We start from the raw sequence: 19,558 nt of genomic DNA, 5'->3' as shown, positions 1-19,558 counted from the left end.
GCAATTCCTGTGGTTTCTTTGATTATCTTCCAATGAAATGATTTTAACCCAGTATTCTAACAAGCAAAAGCTTTTCCAGAGTACAAACACTAGAAGGCAAAACTATATCTGAAATAGTCAAATTAAACACACTTAACCAAAGCTTGACGGTATTCCTAATACAGTTAATGGGACCAAAAGTCATTCCATTTTACCCAGTACCTTTAAATAATCCAAAGAAGTTAAGTTCAAAATAAAAGACACAGGCATCTCTGTAGCACAATGAAGCTGATCTTTTTTTAAAAAAAATATTTTTAGGTTGTAGATGGACACAATACCTTTTACTTATTTATTCTTTTTATATGATGCTGAGAATTGAACCCAGTGCCTCACACGTGCCAGGCAAGCGCTCTACCACTGAGCCACAACTCCAGCCCCTGAAGCGGATCTCACTTGTTAAAGTGAGGTCACTTGTTAAAGCATATTCACCATCCATCAAAATATGAAACCGCCCCACAGACCTCTGCAATTAATGTCTAATAAAGCGTGTCATTACCGTCGGCTCCTCACCACCCGAGACTGTGGACGACCGTGCTCTCCTAGTTGGGGCACTGGGCTGTTAAATGATAATTGACGTCAGTGAAGTGCACTCGGGGGACGACCCATGGCATAGTGCACCGGGGATCATGGCTGTGACAGTGCCGGAAGGCAGGTGACAAGAGAGCAGAATCCCTGACACCAGTCGGGGGCCAAATGAAGCTGAGCAGTCACTGACCACCAGCAGCCAGAGAAGCCCCACCCAACCCCATGCTGCCCAGAGAGGCTCAGGCTGCAGAGCCGGTCTGCTTAATGACAGCAACCTCAACAAAGTGAGATGGCCGAGAAGAGAAAAATAGAAAGCCGGTCTGCTTTGCCCTCACTGGCAGGGATAAGATTCCCAAATCCGCAAATTCCAAAACTCAGGCGGAGGCCGCTGGTAATCAGTGAGTTCACAGCACAGGGGGAGGAATCACCAGTCTCCAGGAAAGTGAGCTCTTTGGCAAATTAAATTGACATCGATTTTGAAAAGGAGAGAAAGTGCCATTAATTCATCAAGGAAAATCACAGGATGGTTAGCGTGAGGACCACCCCACCATTCATCACCGCTGATTGTTCTCTTTTAGGGGCCGTGCTGAACCTCTCCCGCAAAGATGCTCTCCTCCAGCTTGTTATGAACCAGTCGACTGTGTGTAGCTCACAACTGAATCAATCAGCGTGGCTAGTGCACTCTTTAATTCAGTTTTTAAGCATAAAAAACTAAAACCTAGGTCAAAGTACCCTTTGAAGTCAAGTAAAAATGGACACGATAGGAAAGACATTGATATTTTTCCCCTCAAATTCACACATAATGAAGAATGTCATAAAATAATCAGCTGCGTAGCAATAAAAGAAGTCAAGGTCAAATGCCAAATCAAATGTGTAAAACTGCATAATATTTTTACCTCCAAAATAGGAAATAAGTTGACCTAAAATTTCTCCTTCATAATGTGTATGTCCCACACTTCCTGAGGAAGTGCTGACGTGTCCTCCAATTGGAATATTTAATTGTTATATACACTGGATGCTACTAACCCTCTACCGCTTCTGTTTGCTGATAGTCACTAAAGGTTGGGGGAGTAAGCACAAACTATTGCCAATTCTCTGCCTTTAAAGAGAGAGCAGGCGTCTTTGTGGAGTTAAGAGTCAAGGCCATAGGGATGGAAAGAGCATGTGACTACCCAGAAGAGTTCTTCCTGTTTTAAGGGGTTGGTAGATTTGCGGGGTCCAGCTTGCTGGAGACAGTCACTCCACAAAGTGGAGGGAATTATTAAAGTACCAGGTCATTACCCTTAAGGAAGCACATCAGAATTGGTGGAAATTGGGGTGAAAACCAAAGCAGCAAAGTTTTAAGTATTTTGGAGACTTGAGTGGCAATACCAATTTGTGTGTTGGAGACCCACCCTCCCTGGTCAATTTGTGAGGTAAGTTTCAAGCATCACATTTACGTGGTGAATGGATCTTCACAGGAAAAACTCTTTCTCAGTAGCCAAGAAGATTTCTAATCAAAGCCCAAAAGCCAGCTGGTGACTGGAAATGAGCATGGGTTACCGGTGGTAGGTGGGCCTGCTCTGCGACCGCATCGGTGACACTGCAGGACCGCAGCCTTGAGGAGGGCTCTCTCTGCTGGAGGGGAGGGAAAGACAGGAAGCGTCAGAAGGCATATTCCTAGAAATGAGCTTCGCTGGCTTAAGAAAATTCTATCACTCAATCCTATACAGTCATGAAAAGGAACGTCCCTTTGCCGTAATCAGAGTGGACCCTGAAGGAGTGAAGTCAGTCTGTTTCAATTCTTGGTGTTTTCAGCAGGCTGGGATTTTGAATGGTCCCTTAGACTTAGTAGCTAAAGCAGAGAGGGAGACTCAACCTACTGCAGAGGATGCTCAACTGGCCCCTGCAACACTCCGGAGCTGCTATGTAACCAGCAGTAAGAAGTCAGCACTCTTGTGCTCTGCTTGGGATGTCAGCTCTAGGCAACTTCTATTGTGACAGGGAATAGAGGGAAAAGGAAGATACGGGGTGTAAGGCTATTCAACACTTACTGACTCTTAGAGGTGACAAAGAATCAGTTGGATTCTATGTCCCCAGGAACTCAGAACCTCACCTTGTTCTCCTCCTCCTGAAGGATGAGGTACTTTTCATTTTAGCTTCTGAGTGGAGTTCAAGTAGTACAGAACAAAAAAGGAAGGGAAACAGTGGGGCTAATCTAAAACCAACCTGGTGTGCAGTGTAGAATGTTCCTCTCATTCTACGTGGTTAAACAAAGCCTGACAAATCTGAACGGAGATGGTGGCAGATCACAGACTGAAAACAAGGGTCTCCTTATTAGCAGGTTTATCCACTATATAAGTCTGCAACATACTCTTATTTTTAACATGTTTGCAATGACAAGTAAAATGAGATAATGTCCAAGAGAAACTCTGAGGTGGTGACGGGGACTACCATGTAGTTTCCCACACTGGCTCATGTGGAGGAGTCTTTTTTTAAAAAATTTTTACACAATTATTATTAGATTATTATAGTTATACAAAGTAGTTGAGTTCATCAGGACAGAATCACACATGCATGGAATTCAATTTTAGTCCACATTCCTCCCATCCCCCATGTCTCCTTCCTCTACTCTACTGGTCTTATTTTTGCTCATCTGTGTATTTATTTTGTTTAGTTCTTTCTACTTATGAAAGTGGAATTCCCTGGGGTGTATTTATATATGCACATAACATGATTTTTAAAGAATTCATTCTGCATTTCCTCCCCTTTCCTGTTCCTCTCTCCCTCTCCATCTTCTTCTACACTACTGATTTTCCCTACAGCTTTATGATATCCAAGTTTCCCTTCTTTCTTTCCTTTATTTTACCTTAGCTTCCACATGAGAGAAAACATTTGATCTGTGATTTTCTAAGTCTGGTTTATTTTGCTTAGCATGTTCTCCATTTCTATCCTTTTGCCAGCAAATACCATAATTTCATTCTTCTTTATGGCTGAGTAAAATGTCATTGTGCATATATACCACAATTTCTTAATCCATTCATCTGTTGACAGGCATCTAGGTTGATTCCATAAAGGAGTCACTCTTGAACAAATGTTCACACTACCGTCCTTGAATACAGTGACCCTGAGGGGCAAAACCAGAGACGGGTTCCCTAGACATTCTAACACTTAACATAATCTGAAAATATAAAAATACTGCACTTGGGTCTTAAGGATGTATGTGCGTGTGTATTTTTCTTACAGAACAATTAAATCCAAGAACTCCCTATGCAAAAAGTAGAAATGCTAATTTATTATTAATGTTGAGGAAAACTGAGTTTTTTCACTTGTTTGACTAAAGGTATACAATTGCTATTGTTTATACTATTCCTTTTTTTTAAAATAGGTATTAAGTACGTGACTTCATTGCTTGTTTCCATAGCAACAGCTTTACCAATTCAAATATCTCACATATACAACCTCTTTTCCTGTTCACTTAGTACTAAATTTTCATCTCAGTGGTATTTCTCTTTCTGAAAAATATTCATAGAATTTTAATGTGAAACCACATTAACAAGTAATCACTGCAACTCATGTCACATTAGCCCACTATGTCTTTTGAAATGAAAACACCTATCCAAAGGAGCAACAATCTTGTGAGTACTTACTATGTTTTTGTAATTTAGAGTCCTCCTATCTCTTTACGTTCAGCATGCTCATAATAGGGACTGTTCGTTCTAGGATGCCATTTTCAGTGGAGAGACTGTGATCACTCACTGTAGTACATCTTGAAGTTCCATTTCTTGAAAAACACTGAGTTTGCATTTGATCTTGATTCTACCCACATGCAGTGATTACCTATAGGCCTTCTCTGAAGTTTCATCTTGTAAAATGCAAAGCTCTTCGCGACTGATTCCATTGCTTTTCACTGGGGATCAGCCCTATCTGAAGCTTCTAAAAAGCATTTCTCTGATGGTTGAGAACCTCAGCCCAAAGGCTACCTTGATGCCAGTGTTACCTTTCACACCATTTCTCAAGGAGTCATGCTCTGGGAAGCTCCTGTCTTCTGCTTCCCATTCAAACCTTGTCTTGGATGGGCCATTAAATCTCATGCCCTTATCTTGTGATGTGGGAATGATAAACCTCTGAAACATGATTTCAGAGATTTGATCAAGAGACCCAAAGGCTTCTAATAATGGTCCCATGAAATACCACCTTCATAATGAAGGCACAATTTTTTGTGAGTTTTTTAGTTGGGAAAGAAAATCTACAAGGTGAAAGCTAGTAACTACAGAATTCATGGAACTTTAACCTTTGAATTTTTTTTTTTTTTTTTTTTACAAATCCAGAAAAAGAGCTGGTGATGCATAGCTATTTTCCAAATCAAAAAAGATTCTCACCTGCCTGGGCTAATTTTAGTATAGTTCTGTTTCTAGGGAAGAAGACACTTTGGAAAATGTCAGTTAACTGGAAGTTGGAAGACTTTTGGGTGTCATTTGCATACACGATTTTCCTGAAGTAACAAAAAAGAATATTGCTCAAGCCTACTACTTACAATCAGAGAACTGAACTGTTCCCCATTGGAGTCTGGAGTGATCTGAAGCCTTCTGGTTAGCTCCTCCGACAGCTCCTGGGGGCTGGTCCGAGACACTGGGGAGGCGGGAGGTGGGGGCAGAGCCAGTCCAAGAGAGTCTCCAGCCATATTCACTTCTTCTGAAATGGTCTCCCAAGGCTTTGAAGGAATGAGACACTGGGGTAAAGGCTAAGAACTGGGGATTGCCCTGTTCTCAATGAAAACATACAATAATCATGGGAATAACTATAATCAACATGTAGTCAACGCTTAGCATGAGACACACAAACTTCACAATAATCATGAGGAAGATCTGACTCCTGTTTCAATTGAAAGATGAGCAAATTGAGGCACAGAGAGAAACTGGCCCAAGGTACAAGAGCTAGTGACTGGCACTGAGACAGGACCAAAATGCCTGATGCAGAGGTAGTGCTTACAAACCCCTTGGGCACCAGCTCTGAGGGGTGGCTTCTTGTCAGCATTTGTTAATGTGCATGGGCTAAAACAATCTTCTCAGGAGTGCACCAATGATTTTCATGGGTTTCTTTTACTCTAACTGCTGAGGATTCATAATGAAAACAGCACAGATCTGACAAGCTGTAATTAAGCACTGGAATAAAGAACTTCTAGTGGATTTATTTTAAAATCATTAATTTGCTTTTCTAATTGTGATTACTGCAACAATTTGTGAATGGTTCTCTTTCCAATACAATGTCTAAAAAGAACATATTTCTAGCAAGTAAACAAAGCTGTTAAGACAGCATGGAAGTTAAGATTATTGCCCATCCCAAATTTGTATTTTCTTGGTAATAATTCTCTTTTAAGATGTCAAAACAACTCAGTAAAAACGTGTCTGTGATTTGTGAACAAGTTATAGGGCTCGTTCAACTATTCGAATATGATAACCTGATGTCATTTAATAAAATATGGTTAGACTCTGGGGAAAAACAAATTACCAAGTGAAAAGATCTTCAGATTTTCATACTAGAAATAATGCTATTCCCTTTTGTGATGATAGAGTCACATGTGCTTGTCAAACATGGATTTTACAAGCACTTGCTAAATTAATTAGCACCAGATGGCAACCCATTCGCTATGCAGCCCATCTTGACATCCTAGACAAGGCTCACTGAGAAGGAATCACGGCAGCCCCTCCTACCTCAGGGCCCTCCCCGCCTTCCGAGGCCTCGGGCTCCAGGTCCTCGCTGATGTGCCTCCGAGAGCGGAAGCGCCGGTGTGCCGCCTCCTGGTTGATCTGCCTGATGTTATTGTCCGACTCCGAGGACACATCCCTAAGAGCGGGTGGGGGAGAGAAGGGGAGTGGTATTCGGAACAGTCCTCCAACAGTCCAACCCTAAGGGCAGCACGCCAGGACACCAGTGACATACACGGAATACGGCTGCTCGCCAGAGAGCTCTTCCACCTTATCTTGGGCAGAGTGCAGGACAAGGTCCCTTTCGATCAAATGCACGCTGTTCGTAGCACAGTGGTCACAAGCTTTAGGGCATTGTTCTGGCATACACAGTTGTCCCTTGGCATCCACAGGAGACTGGTTCCAGGATCCCTTCCGCTTCCCAAGGGAACCAAAGTCACAGATACTCAAGTCCCTCACATAAAATGGCATGATACTTGCATAAAACCTACCACGTGCTCCCATGCACTTTGTCATTGCTAGATTATGTGTAATACCTAATTCAATGTACATGCCATGAACATAGCTATTATCCTTCTTTTTTTAGGATAAGAAAATAAAAGTTCTGTATGGTTTCAGTACAGGTGTAGTGCTTTTTTCCAAATATTTTTGATGTGTAGAACCCTCGAGAGAGCACTGATCGTACCTTAAAATGTACTTTAGTATTTAAGAACAGGACTCAAAGTCCTCCAACCCATGTGGGACCTGAGGCCTCTGGATGGAGGCGAGAAGCGAGCTCACACGTACAGCCCATCAGCACAGACCCTTTATGGAGCCCAGCAATGACAAAGCAGCTACTTTGGTCATCAGCAACTGACCCAAGATAACCAACAGTATAAACTGATGGCAGCAATCAGAGACAAGGACTCCTGACCCAGTAGCTGCTTTCTATCTTGCGTTCTGACGAAATCTCAAGAGTCCTACTACCACGACCTCTCTTCCCTCCAACCTACTTCAAAAATCTGAACCAACTTCCCAAGTCCACTGGGATTTGAAGAACACTGCAACATCATTTTGTGTGTATTTTTGGGGTGATGGAGGGGGTTACATAAGGTTCTCAATTCAAGATCTGAATGCACTGACTTAATCTTGAAAACGTTTTTTTGCTGCATGTTACAGATAATGGTCCTCTGGGGAGAAAAACTCAGAGGCTTTCAGAGTAGAAGTTTAAATTCCAAAACATTTTTCAGAGGAAACTCTCAGCACATTGCCAATAAGATTTGACATTCCATTAACAAAAAATATGTTGCAAGTTAATGTTTCAGACTAGATGAAAGTTATTTTAGACTAATTGAGATATAATATTAAGAGCCCTAATTATAGATTCTTTCTAAAACAAAGGTTTTAAGGTTTCTAGTATAGTCTCAAACTAACTGGTGCTATGTCCCAAAAAGTGCCTGCTGAGCCCGTGATAGTGTCTAGTCTGCAATTAGCAGCTGTTGGCAAGTAAGTGGATGACTTTTCAACAAGGACTTCCTAAACAGCTGAGCATTTCCAATGGACAACTTTACACTATTAGCTTTCCTGGTCAAGGGGCAAGTGTTCAGGTTAGTGTGCTTCTATTCAATCTACATTTTTCAAATGATATTTCCTTATTATTAGAGTCTGGATTAGTATTTTATTATATTTGTATATCCAATACACAAATGTTTGGCACTCTTAACAAGATAACTTCTCTGCCTATTTTATAGTTATACTAAATATAACTAGAGTAAAATAGCACACTAAACAGAGGAGAAAACATTATTATGATCATAGAGGGAATTATTAAAGTCATAGTATATAAAAGTATATTAATAAAACTTCTGGAAGCAGGAAAATAGAATTATTAAAAATGATGCTGTTGGTTATGTTACAAAACACAATGCTGTATTTGTAATTTTATGTTGTAGTCATTTTTATATGATATTCAATTCTTAAAAACACAATGACAATGAAATACGATGTTAATAGAGAACAGAAACATTTGGAAGGAAAATGATCAGAATATATTCATAAAATATGTAAACAATTTCAGTTAGTAAGAAGGCAAAGGAAACTATACACATCCTCTTTCACTTTTTGAGAATGAAAGCAATTTCTTTTTAGGATGAGCGACTTCACTTAAAAATATTTCACAGCCAAAAGTTTTATCAAAATTTTAAATCTTTCTTGAAATGCCAGTTGCAGTCACACAAAGGGCGTAAACTGTTCATTTTGCTGAGTGCCTGTCCCTAAACAAGGTGCGCAGTACATCCTCGGCTCTTACAGGGACTCTGAGAGGTGGAGAAGAATGAAGGTTTAATGTTACTATGTCTGTATCTTACTTGCTTCAGAAATATATGAAAGTCTATTGTGCCAGGATCAAATTTTTTTTAAAAAAAGAGATGCATTTAAAATCAATTATGTCAATTTTCTTTAAAGAATGAGCTCGAAAAATCAGTAATCAGCATGAAGCAGAAACAATTAAACAGCCTAAGAAGCAAGATAACTCTGAATCTGAAATTCCACCCAAGGGTTTTTAGGGTCTTAAGTGGTAATTTGAAAATGTTCACACAGGGGTGGCCACTGCATTTAATTAAGTGAGTGAGCAAGAGGGCTGGTGAAACAGACTGGAAGTTTGGAGCGTGGAACCATTTATGATGATTTCTGACAAATTAACCATCTAAGTTTCAAGTTTTCAGTTCTGCAAATATTTCAATGACACAGATATATTAAAACAGGTCATCAATTTATGTTTATGTAGGTGTTCCATATCTGGGATGATGGGCCAAAATGGAAAACGGAAAAATGATTTTACTGGGAGAAAAGAAAATAATTTAAGGAAAGGCTACTTCCATTTTTCTTCAGTCAGGAATTTTGCACATACATTCTTCAGTGACTTTTGGGGAAATGGCAAGAGAGCATGGGTCCCAACCTGCCTTGAAAATAAGCTCAGGGCCAACCACAGATGAGTGTGTCAGATCATTTCCATCTAAGGTACAATAGTGAAGACAGAGACAACCTGAAGCAGAGAGGTGACTGAATCACTACGAAAGCAGGGGCTGTACCAAATACAACAAAAAGGGCTAAAGCCAGTGTTAACAAGTTTATCTTTACTTACAAAATGTTGTAATATACTGCATTCACCTCTTCAAAAATTTTTGTTCTTATGCCAAAATTTACAGTTTACCTTTAAATAGGATCAAGAACAAATATAAAATTAGGGATGTTTTAAAAGACATTTTCCGAAATGAAAGAGCTGGGGTGACTTCTCGGGTCATCTTGTGTGCTAAAATTCTGAGCCTAGGCCTAAAGCTGGCCTAGCCAGTGCACTAAATCATAAGCCTCGAGTTACTTCCAGAAGTGGCCCCTGTTGGATAGCCATCCATTTAAAATGTATCTTGCTACATTCCAGGAGTAGAGGAGGAGATCTCTGAATGGGGAAGTGTCATGTGCTCCATGTCACAACACGGTGCAGCACAAGGCTTCAGAAAAGGCAGGCCGGTGGGCTGAGGTGTGCAGTCGGCCCAGGATGGGCATGCTCTGGACTCTTGGAACTCGCTTTTGTTTTGGGGGATGGGCTACTATGCACAAGACCCAGGAACAAGTGAAAGCAAGCAGAAAGTGGCTGTGACCAGGCCACTGAATGAACCACGTGTGTGACTGTGGGTGGCAGAGACCAGGGTGATGAAGAGCTCTGTGGGGACACCCTGCGGGCAGCAGGGAGTCAATGACAAAACTCAAACCTGTTTTCAGTGGGCTCAAGTCTGGACACAGGCCTGTAGCAGGTGGGTAAGAATCAGTCACTGAGGTGGTCACTTCTTGGCTTAGTTAGCACGGGCAACCACTCTCTGACCTCTTAATTAGGATACTTCCTAACAACAGTCATCTCCCTTGATGGGTGCTGCAGCATTCTGTGAAAACTGAGTTATGATAAAAATTATTATTATTATTTTTGGTTCTCGGGGATTGAACTCAGGGGCACTTGACCACTGAGCCACATCCCCAGCCCTATTTTATATTTTAGTTAGAGACAGGGTCTCACTGAGTTGCTTAGCACCTCACTTTTGCTGAAGCTGGCTTCAAACTTGCCATTCTCCTGCCTCAGCCTCCTGAACTGCTGGGATTACAGGCGTGCACCACCGTGCCTGGTGGAAAAAATTATTTTTGAACTAAATCAATTCTCAAGATAATTCTGGGGGTCCAAGGGCTTTTGACCAGGCCTAACAAAATTAAGGAAAAAGGAACACAGTCCATAAAAGTGCCGAGGATATGAAAATTCTGTCACGAAGAATGACTTTCTCCCTGACTTTTGTCTTGCTTTCTAGAAGCCGAGTCCACTGAAAGGAAGACGTCCTTGTGTTTCACCGAGTTCTGCTGACATCCTTCCTGGTTCAGCCTCTCCCTCTAGTAGTGATGCCTCACTGATGGGGACAGCCATGCCCCAACTTCTCCTGAAACCACGCTGGAATCTGAACTCATGTCAAGAACTGCATTTCCCTTCGCTGCTTCCGGCTTAGTGATGAGCCAGAGTTACATGAGATGCATCCACTGGTTTGGTTTGGATCAGTTCTCTGGGACACTCCCACAAATGTGGTACTGTTTTTAACCAAGTTACTGAGGTACAACTGACACATAGAATCTGTATTTACTTAAGGAACACATGTGGATGAGTTTGGGGATAAGCACACACCCGTGAAACTATCAGAAAATCACAGAGATGGAATGCTGAGAAAATGCGTGAAGTGTCTTCTCAGGAATTCCCTCATTAGAGTTACACCACTCTGAGGCAACGAAAGCAGCAAGTATCCCCATTTATCCCAAAAACGCAGACTTCGATCTGCATGATACTTAACAACAAAGCTGAAGACCTTTCCATCTATGTGCTAGCTATTTCTGCTTCTGTCTTTTGATTTGGTCCCTTGTGTAACTGTCCCTTTTCCACAGAGATCACATGATACTCTGGCCATCGCTGCGTGTCACCTTTTCAGGTTCTGCTTTCTTGTGCTGTTTGGTGAAGGAGGATAAAGGTGCTTCATTAGGGTATTGCTACTACTTCCCATCTCTGGATGCAACCAAGCCCAAGGCGGGTCCAAGGTCATTTTTATTACAAACACCTAAAGTAGTCAAATCACTTGCCATACTTTTAATAGCTCAGATTTTTAATGAGAGGGAAATATGAATAAATAAAAATATGAACAAATAAATAGCATTGACTAAACCATGTCTTTTTGTATTTCTATGGGAAAAATTATAGCATAGTTCAGCATTACCCCAATGTCTTGACAGTTATGCTGTTCTGGGAACAATGAGTTAATGGGCAGTCCAAAGTGAGCAAGGACAGATGATATTCATGAGAACCCACTTGGAGGCTCAGGGAGGTTCAGCTATTCATTGCTCTAGATTCTGTAAGCTTTACTTCCAAATTAAATAAAACCCAAACCAGTCAAATTGTTCACCTTCTCCACTCGGTCACATGCAGAGTATCTCTGTAATCTCTCAAAAGGGTTTGAAAGAACTTCTCAGTATACTGCTATCACCACGTGTCTAAAAAGCACCATTAGCAAATTTCTTTCAGATTCTGAGTTGAAGAGAAAATGATCTCAGCTAGTATATCTGCCTTCATTACATATTGAGAATTGTACAATAATTGATAATTACCCACTTGGCTTGGATGGTAGGAAGCTCATAAATTCTAGAATAATTTTTTCCTTTCCTTAGTACTTTGATTTTGCTCTGTATTGTGTATCAACGGATTTACATTTTGCTGTGCATTATGATTTAACAACAGCCTGCTGCAAAACCTTCTTTATAGTAGTTAAGATTTAAGTAGGATTCATTTGCTATCATCAAAAAAAAAATTGCTGAGGAAATAAAACATCAATGGGTTTACTATATCCCTGAAGCTGGTGAATGATTAGAACAAATAGTAATTATTAATTCTTTTTTAAAAAAAAAAATTTAGTTGTTGATGGACATTTATTTTATTCATTTATTTATATTTGGTGCTGTGAATTGAACCCAGTGCCTCACATATGTTAGGCAAGTGCTTTACTACTGAGTCACAACTCCAGACCAGTAATGAATAATTCTAACTTTGCAAATCTCAAATGCATTTCTAATTATATGAAGGGGATAATATATACATTTCCTAAAATGAGAAAAAAGCTTTTCAGAGGGTTTCCAAGTCCAATAATTAAAAGTAATAAAAATCCAAAAATTAAAAGGAAACAGAAAACTGCAAAGCCAATTTGCTTGCTGTTTTCCATTCTGTATCAGTCAGGAGAAGCAGCTAAAGGAGAGGGAAGAAATATAATCATTAAACATATGATAACTCCTGGAAAAACAGATGTCAGGATTCCATTAAAAAAGACATGCGAAGCACATCAGCTCATATTGAACCGGCAGCCCAGGACTTCAGGCCACAGCCTCTTCCCTCCCGACCCGTGTTGGTCTCGCTCTCATGTCCCCACTGCAGTGAGGAGCCACTTGCTTGACTGACACACGGTTTACTTTCCAGCCTTGTCCCAGAGTCACTCTGATCATAACTAATCTGCAGGGGTGACCGGGTGCCCCCACACTGTGTGGTACTCACATGAGGCTGGGGCGGTGCCACTGGGTGGTCCGGTTGTTGTGGTTGACATAGTAAGTGCGGCCCAAGTTGTCCACCTTCTCTTCCCACCCTGGGGGCAGAGGGGGCGGGGGCAGCTCCTCCTGGTGCTGAGAAGCTGAGTCGTTTGAGTCAACAACTTCCCACCCGTGCTGTGGGACAAAATTAAAGGAAGATTATGAGGTTATTTCTTCAGTATGTGGGAAAAGCCAGCGTTCTCTATGTCCTTCTGCCTTGCTCTGCATGCCCTGGTTCTTGCAATGGCTTCATGTGTCACATTTGGCTGCATTTCCATAAAAGAGTAAAAAAATCAATTCAAGTCTCAAAAATTTTTTGAGCAATGGTCATTTACTCTTGTTGCCTGCTAAGAGGATACTACCGCAGGGAGCCACACAGGTTGGGACATGCAGTCTGTGAAGTCACTTAAGTCACATTATACTCTTGTCATGTTTCCTGTTTGTTATTCTGACCTGAATAACAGGGCTGTTTAAAGCCAAGAACATGGGCCATGTTACAGCTGTCATTCACTCAACACCTCCTGAAGGTAAAGCTGAGCCATAACCCAAGTGTTCTAAGAGAAAGCATGACCCGGGTGATTGGGAAGCCCAGGGCTCTGCTGGTCCCTGGAAGACAGCCCCAAGGCTGGCATGGGGAGGAGGTGAAGCCTCTACCCTGGTCTGCTTTAATCCCAGGAACCAGAAGAAGTCTGGAAGTTGCTGCTGCTGCCTCCTTAGGCTCTGCACACAAACAGGTTTCATGGTATCAGGGTTAGAGTGACATTTTCACAATGCATACTTTAGGCATTAAGTATTGCTTTCCTAACATCCCCTAGTAAAGTCACTGGAAAATTAAGTAATTCACTGGTTACTGCAGTTGGAAGGCAAGAAGAGTGTAAAAAATTCCTTGGATTTGAAATAAAAATCTGTTGCTGTGCCGATGAAATGTCAACCTCCACCATGGCCTGCCACCCACTGCTGTCCTCTCCACGTGTGAGAGCCACAAAGCCTGTAGCCAGTGCCACCTGTGAACATGGCTTGGTGGTGGTGGGGGTGGGTCCGTCAACTTGCCACAACACATTATTCGCGTATCACGTATATGTGATGGCTGCAAACAGATGTGGAAACGGCCACAGAGAGGCCTTGTTTAATGCGCACTTTCAGAACAATGAGAGTGTGTCTAAGGAAATAGCGCTGCCTGAGGCATGTGCACAGAAGGCACAATGGGACCCAAGGCACAGGTATGTGACCAGAAAGCCAAGAAACCACTATGCCAGGAGAACAAAAAGAAAACTGCTCTGGACAGCTAATTCCAAAACTGGAATTTCCAGAGGAGAGCTCTTCTAATGCACGCTAGCACTGCAGGTCAAATGAAGAAGAAACAGGGGGAGACCTTCCAAATCACCTTAATGCTCTGAGGCAGCTTCAAGTATGACAAGGGACTTACATAGAGCTGACTGCCCAAAGCAACAACAGCCTTCATGAGGAGGGAAGCTCACGGGGCAGAGGGCTGTCCACAGGACATTCCACAGTCTAAGGACCCACTCTTCAGATAGCGTCATAGCATGACACAAAAAGCTCACCTATACTAAAACGCACTGGTAGTTCTCAAGTTTAAACACACTGGTGTTCTCATATTTAACTTTATAAATTTTTATAGTCCTCCAATGACAAAGTCTCACAGTGGAATGTCAGTGGCCTTAGCCAGGAAGGCAGGCCAGGGCCCGTGGCTCTTCTGCGTACCTCCATGTCGTCCCTCTGCTCACTGTTCTCGTCATCTTGACCTCCGTTTTTCGGCATGTAGGCCATTTTCAACCGCAAAAATCCCTTAACTCGAGATTTATGACTGCGTAAAGGGAGAAAATTGGTCAGAAAGGATATGACTTGCTTACATCCTTCCTGTTTACATTGACTCCTGAAATTGTTCCCCGAGAAACCAATGCCTGAAGCCAGCAGGACAGCACCCCACACACCCATCCCGAGCCTCACCTCCTTGGGCGGAGAAGAAAGTCCTTAAATGTATAGGGTCGCTCCATGGTTGGATCTTCTGTCTATGGGAAGAAAAGTAAAATAGGTTTCAGTGCTCCCGACAGTTTTTGTTTAAGAGACAGTCATCTGGGTTCTAGAGAAGGCATTTTCATACTTCAGAATGTGGCCAAGGTGAAAGGGAGCTGCTTCCTCAACGTACTAGATGATTAATTAAGCATATGACAGAACACAGGCTTTGTCTACTTAAAATCCACTAGATGTCACTATCCACATCGGGTTTTAGGAGCCAACCCCTGCCACAGACAAATGACAAAATTATAGCCGTTGCTGCCAAGTGTAATTTCTAACTGCAGGGTGCGGCCTCAATCTCAGGGAGTTGATCTGCTTCAGAGAACCAAGGGTCACTGGTGTCTTGTTTTCCCTGTGACTCAAGAAACCTAAATGTAGAAGGAACAGAATATAAAGACCTAATCTTTGAAGGCAACTTTATTTTTTGCATTAAAACACCATGTCTTAGCCTAAAAGAATTAACAGAATTATGATCAGCACAGAGGTTGTCTAAGAAGTGCCACCAACTAAGTCCTCTCCTGGGATTTATTTCATAAAGTTATGATCACAATGGGAATGAAATCTATTCATTTTAAAAGAAATCAGTATTCACTTTATTGTACAAAGTTGTCTGGCCTAACGAAGAAGGAAATTAGAAAAGTGTTACTATTATTTTAAAGGATTTTAAAATCTATTTTTAGTTGTAGGTGGACATAATACCTTATTTTTTTATGTGGTGCTGAGGTTCAAACCCGGTGCCTCACACATGCTAGGCAAGTGCTTTACCATTAAGCTACAGCCCCATCCCTGTTACTATCATTAAAAAAATATACTATATTGTAAACCCCCAAATATCTAGATCCTTCAATCAAATGCAATTTAAAATACTTACTTTTGTAGCAAGAGAGACAAACCAGAGTATAATGATTTAGTATATGAAGGATGTGTGTATGTAAGCTCTTACATTTGAAACTGTATCAGCTTATGTCATTCCTTGCTTTAACCTCCCACTAGCCCACTTGTTTCATAATAAAATGGAAATTCCTTCCTATGTCTATAAAGTATATGGTCGGGTTTTTAATTACCTTTAGCCTCATTATGGCCACTGACCACTCCTCATATTCCAACCATCCTGGCCTCATCTACCATGTGTGCCAATCACATCTAATCCTGCTGGAGGCCCGGGTCACTGGCAGGTCTTTCTGCTGGACAGCTGACTCTAGATGGTCTGGCTGTCTCCATCTGCCATCTTGCCCCCAGAGTCCTCATCTTAAACTGTCACGGTGAGCCTATCTTGTCTTCCTCTATTGCATCCCTCTCCTTTATCTTCCCCACAGGTCGCGGCTGGTGGAGAAGTGGGAGGAAGGATGGAACCACCTCAGGGAACACACAGCGTAAGCAAAGCTTCCAGGGTCTTCGCACAAGGACCCTGGGAGAGCAGAGAGTGTGCAAAGGAGTGAGTGGGAAAGAGCGGTGCTCAGCAGACTCTGGAAGTAAATCTGTGTACACCACACAGTTTAACACCAGCAGCTCAGAGCAAGAGGTCTGTGCCCTGGCTTTGTTGCTTACAGAGCTGTATGGCCCAAAGGGTCCTTACCTTTCTGTGCTCTAGTGTCCTCATCTATAAAATGAAGCAGTGACCGGATTTTACAGGGTTGTTATGAGGGTTAAGTCAGTTGGTTGAGGTGGCTTACCACAGTCCTCACTAAGACACCCAGCACACCTAACAAGTTTGACCATTATTGCCACAAGCCAATTCTACGTTTTCCTGTTACAGGAGTATTGGCAGCCCAATGCCGGGCAACAAGAGGTAGGATGCTAAAGATGAAAATTACCTTCATGGAAATTCTCTAGCCCAACAGGATGCTGCCCTTGTAGATAACTACATGCATTTATCCAGGTCACGACCTGCTCATGCTCCCTGGAGAGAAGCCAGGTGGGGATTCTAGGAGGGCACCAAGGATGCTCCCGTTGGGAAGCCATCACGAACAGATTGATGCGACTTCAAAAGAAAATCTTTTGGATACACCGCAATGTCATCCTGAAGAGAACAGTTGCTTTAGCAGAAGTACAGTCACCATTACACGTGGTGAGATAAATTATTTTTGCAGGCAAATGGAGGGAGAGGATCTCCTAGGTCTCCAGACTCAAAACCTGCCTGCGAATACCAGAAGCTCCCAAGGCCCCAGGCTACTCCTGTCCCCCACACCCTTGACTGTGCCTAGGCACACACTGATGCTAGGAACTCGGCAGGGGGATCCAGTACTGCCAACAACCTGCTCAATGTTGGACAGCTCACTTCTCTCTCTGGCCTTAAGTTTCCTCACCTGGAAAATAAACTCAGGAATGGATAAATGCCCTTTCAACTCCTTCCACACTTCTTGAATTCTGCACACATGAGAGGGCTCAATCTGCCACCAGTCATAAATAAAAGAAGGGTGAAAGAATGTTGACCACCTTGGTTACCCTCAAGTACAGTTAGGAGACTGAACAATAGCTGGGGCCGCACCGTGAAAATGCTTTATTTTAGGAAAACTATAGGTCAAGGTTAGCCAGGACTGCCCCAGGCAGCACTTGACTGCGGTGGGAGACAGGAGATAGGAACACTGTGACAAGTGCCCCAGGGCACTGCCCACAGAGGCCAGGTTTTGTGGCTGGGCAGAGGTGGGAGGGCTGGGGGCTTTACAGGCAGGGGAGCCACAACTGACCAAAAAGAAGCAAGAAAAAGCTCAGAGGCACAGCAGGAAAACACCTGTCAGAATTTCATTCTGTTGTTAATATAGTCTTAAGAGTTACTTTTATCCCTAAATAATTAGTAGATATGACTAATCAAATACTCTATGAACTTTTGAGAAATTATGCACTGAATTTTGCTAACAAATGTGAAAGTGTAGTTTAAAACAATCAACGAACACGTACAGTTATAGCTAAGTTTGCTCCAGAGTACAGAACAAGAGAAGCTGTATTTAAGCTGCAGGTGACGGGACCTACTTATAACCACCACTCATTTCTGCTGCTGCCAGCATCTCCTAGGTAACACACGTCATCCCAGTCACCAATGCCTCTGCTTAGGGAACACTGGACCAGCTTCGGGGCTCCATCACAGAGCTGGATGGAAACTTGGTCTCATCTATGCATGCACCCTTGTCCTATGGGAAAGCAGAAGCCTAGGAAGGAATACTAACTTGGTTAGGGTTACTCAGGCAACTCACCCATCTCCCACACAGCAGTCAATAATACCTGACAGAGCCCTTTTTAAAGCCTCACCTTTGGAGACCACTTAGAGGAAGTACTCAGGTTTCCTGAATTCTCTGACCCACGTAAAGCGTCAGCCTACCAATCCTATTTCTCTCCTCTGGTTCCCCCTTCCTTCACTCCTCGCCTTGTAATGAAATAACATGGAAAAGAGGTATAAAAGATGAGCAGTTAAACTGGAACACAGTGAAGGAAACAGAGGTCCCAAACATTCTGGACAACTGGAATCCTATTTCCTATCTACTTTTCCCACACACACACACACAAAAAAAAAAAAAAACCAAAAAACAGGAGGATTGAGTCTCACGATCAAGGATGAAAGCGAACCACAAATCTACAATTTTCTTCTTTCATCTGGAAGGCGTCTGGTAAGAACCAAACACTGGGAAATCGATGCTCAGAGGGGGAAAAGAAGCTGGTTTTCTCTCTCAGTATCCCTTCCTCCCTTTCCTGCTCAGGAGAGAATGGCAGAACTGCCATTTCTCTCAGGGGCCGCTGCAGCTGAAAGCTGAGACAGAGTGTTTCTACCATGTGGAGCACCAGGCTTCAACTACCTCCCTGCCCACCTCCCGGGTCCCAGCTGCCACCTCCTCCTCACCTGGCAGAGTGCCAACTTGGGCTTGCACGGAGGGCCCACAGGGCCCAGCAGGACACTAAACGCAGGCACCCCGCTGCTGGCAGTGGGCTGCAGAGGAGTATGTGGGTCAGTTCCACAATGCTGAAGAGCCTGTTCCCCTGTGCACCTCCACCCAGGAGCTGCTGCTGGGTGAGCCCAGCAAGGGAGGCTGCGCAGACCCTCTAGTCTGCTGGGAGGCACCTCTGGGACAGGAAATTCTCGACTGAAAATGGGGACATCAGGAGAGTCAAGCCTAAGAATCTGAGAGTGAGTTTTTACACTGTAAACACCAATATCCACTGGCAACCACAGTGACAAGCCTCCAGAGTTAACAAGGAAAAGTTCATTAACAGTCATCAGTTATGGGACCGACAAGATGTCCTTTTTAAAATCACACATGAATCACACAAAACAGAACTCTCAAATTATCAAAAACACTTTCCTAACAATCATGAGAGTCTACCCCAAGCCCCCTTTACTGTCTCCAACCTCGCCCCCATCACATTCCTGGTTTAGATGAGGCGGGTCTTCTTTGAAAGCTCACGCTTGGTCACCATTCAAGATCCCAAGGTGAAGTATATTCCCTTTGCTGACTTGGTCTCTTGAAGAGGAACACTCTTCTGTTCTCTGGAAGCCATGCCCAACCTTTCAAATCCAATCACTAGCAGATCACTCAAACAGGGCTTAATGGAGCAGTCATTAAAAATTTAACTTGTGCCTCTTGTAAGCATCTTAGGGTTGGTTTTTACTTCAGGGCAAAGGCACTTGGGGACACCCAAAGAACCAGCCAAAC

At 42.7% G+C, this 19,558-nt stretch overlaps 1 protein-coding gene across 11 annotated transcripts in view; it reads right to left on the bottom strand.

Moving 5' to 3' along the window:
- The window catches only part of Nedd4l (NEDD4 like E3 ubiquitin protein ligase), a 312,978-nt gene that overhangs the window by 56,939 nt on the left and 236,481 nt on the right, over positions 1-19,558 (bottom strand). For 7 of the 11 annotated variants that reach the window (XM_047526345.1, XM_047526346.1, XM_047526349.1 and 4 more), the window contains 7 exons: positions 14,847-14,908; positions 14,601-14,703; positions 12,847-13,013; positions 6,258-6,390; positions 5,081-5,257; positions 2,107-2,181; positions 536-595 (listed from right to left, as the gene is read on the bottom strand). In XM_047526345.1, the coding sequence (XP_047382301.1) occupies positions 536-595; positions 2,107-2,181; positions 5,081-5,257; positions 6,258-6,390; positions 12,847-13,013; positions 14,601-14,703; positions 14,847-14,908 (777 nt within the window). The remainder of the gene's footprint in view (positions 1-535; positions 596-2,106; positions 2,182-5,080; positions 5,258-6,257; positions 6,391-12,846; positions 13,014-14,600; positions 14,704-14,846; positions 14,909-19,558) is intronic. The other 4 variants (XM_047526347.1, XM_047526342.1, XM_047526344.1 and 1 more) reach the window with 1 other exon arrangement.

This window comes from Sciurus carolinensis, chromosome 15 (assembly GCF_902686445.1).
Source record: "Sciurus carolinensis chromosome 15, mSciCar1.2, whole genome shotgun sequence".
NCBI classification, from domain to species: domain Eukaryota; kingdom Metazoa; phylum Chordata; class Mammalia; order Rodentia; family Sciuridae; genus Sciurus; species Sciurus carolinensis.
This window is presented reverse-complemented; position numbering and strand designations above follow the sequence as displayed.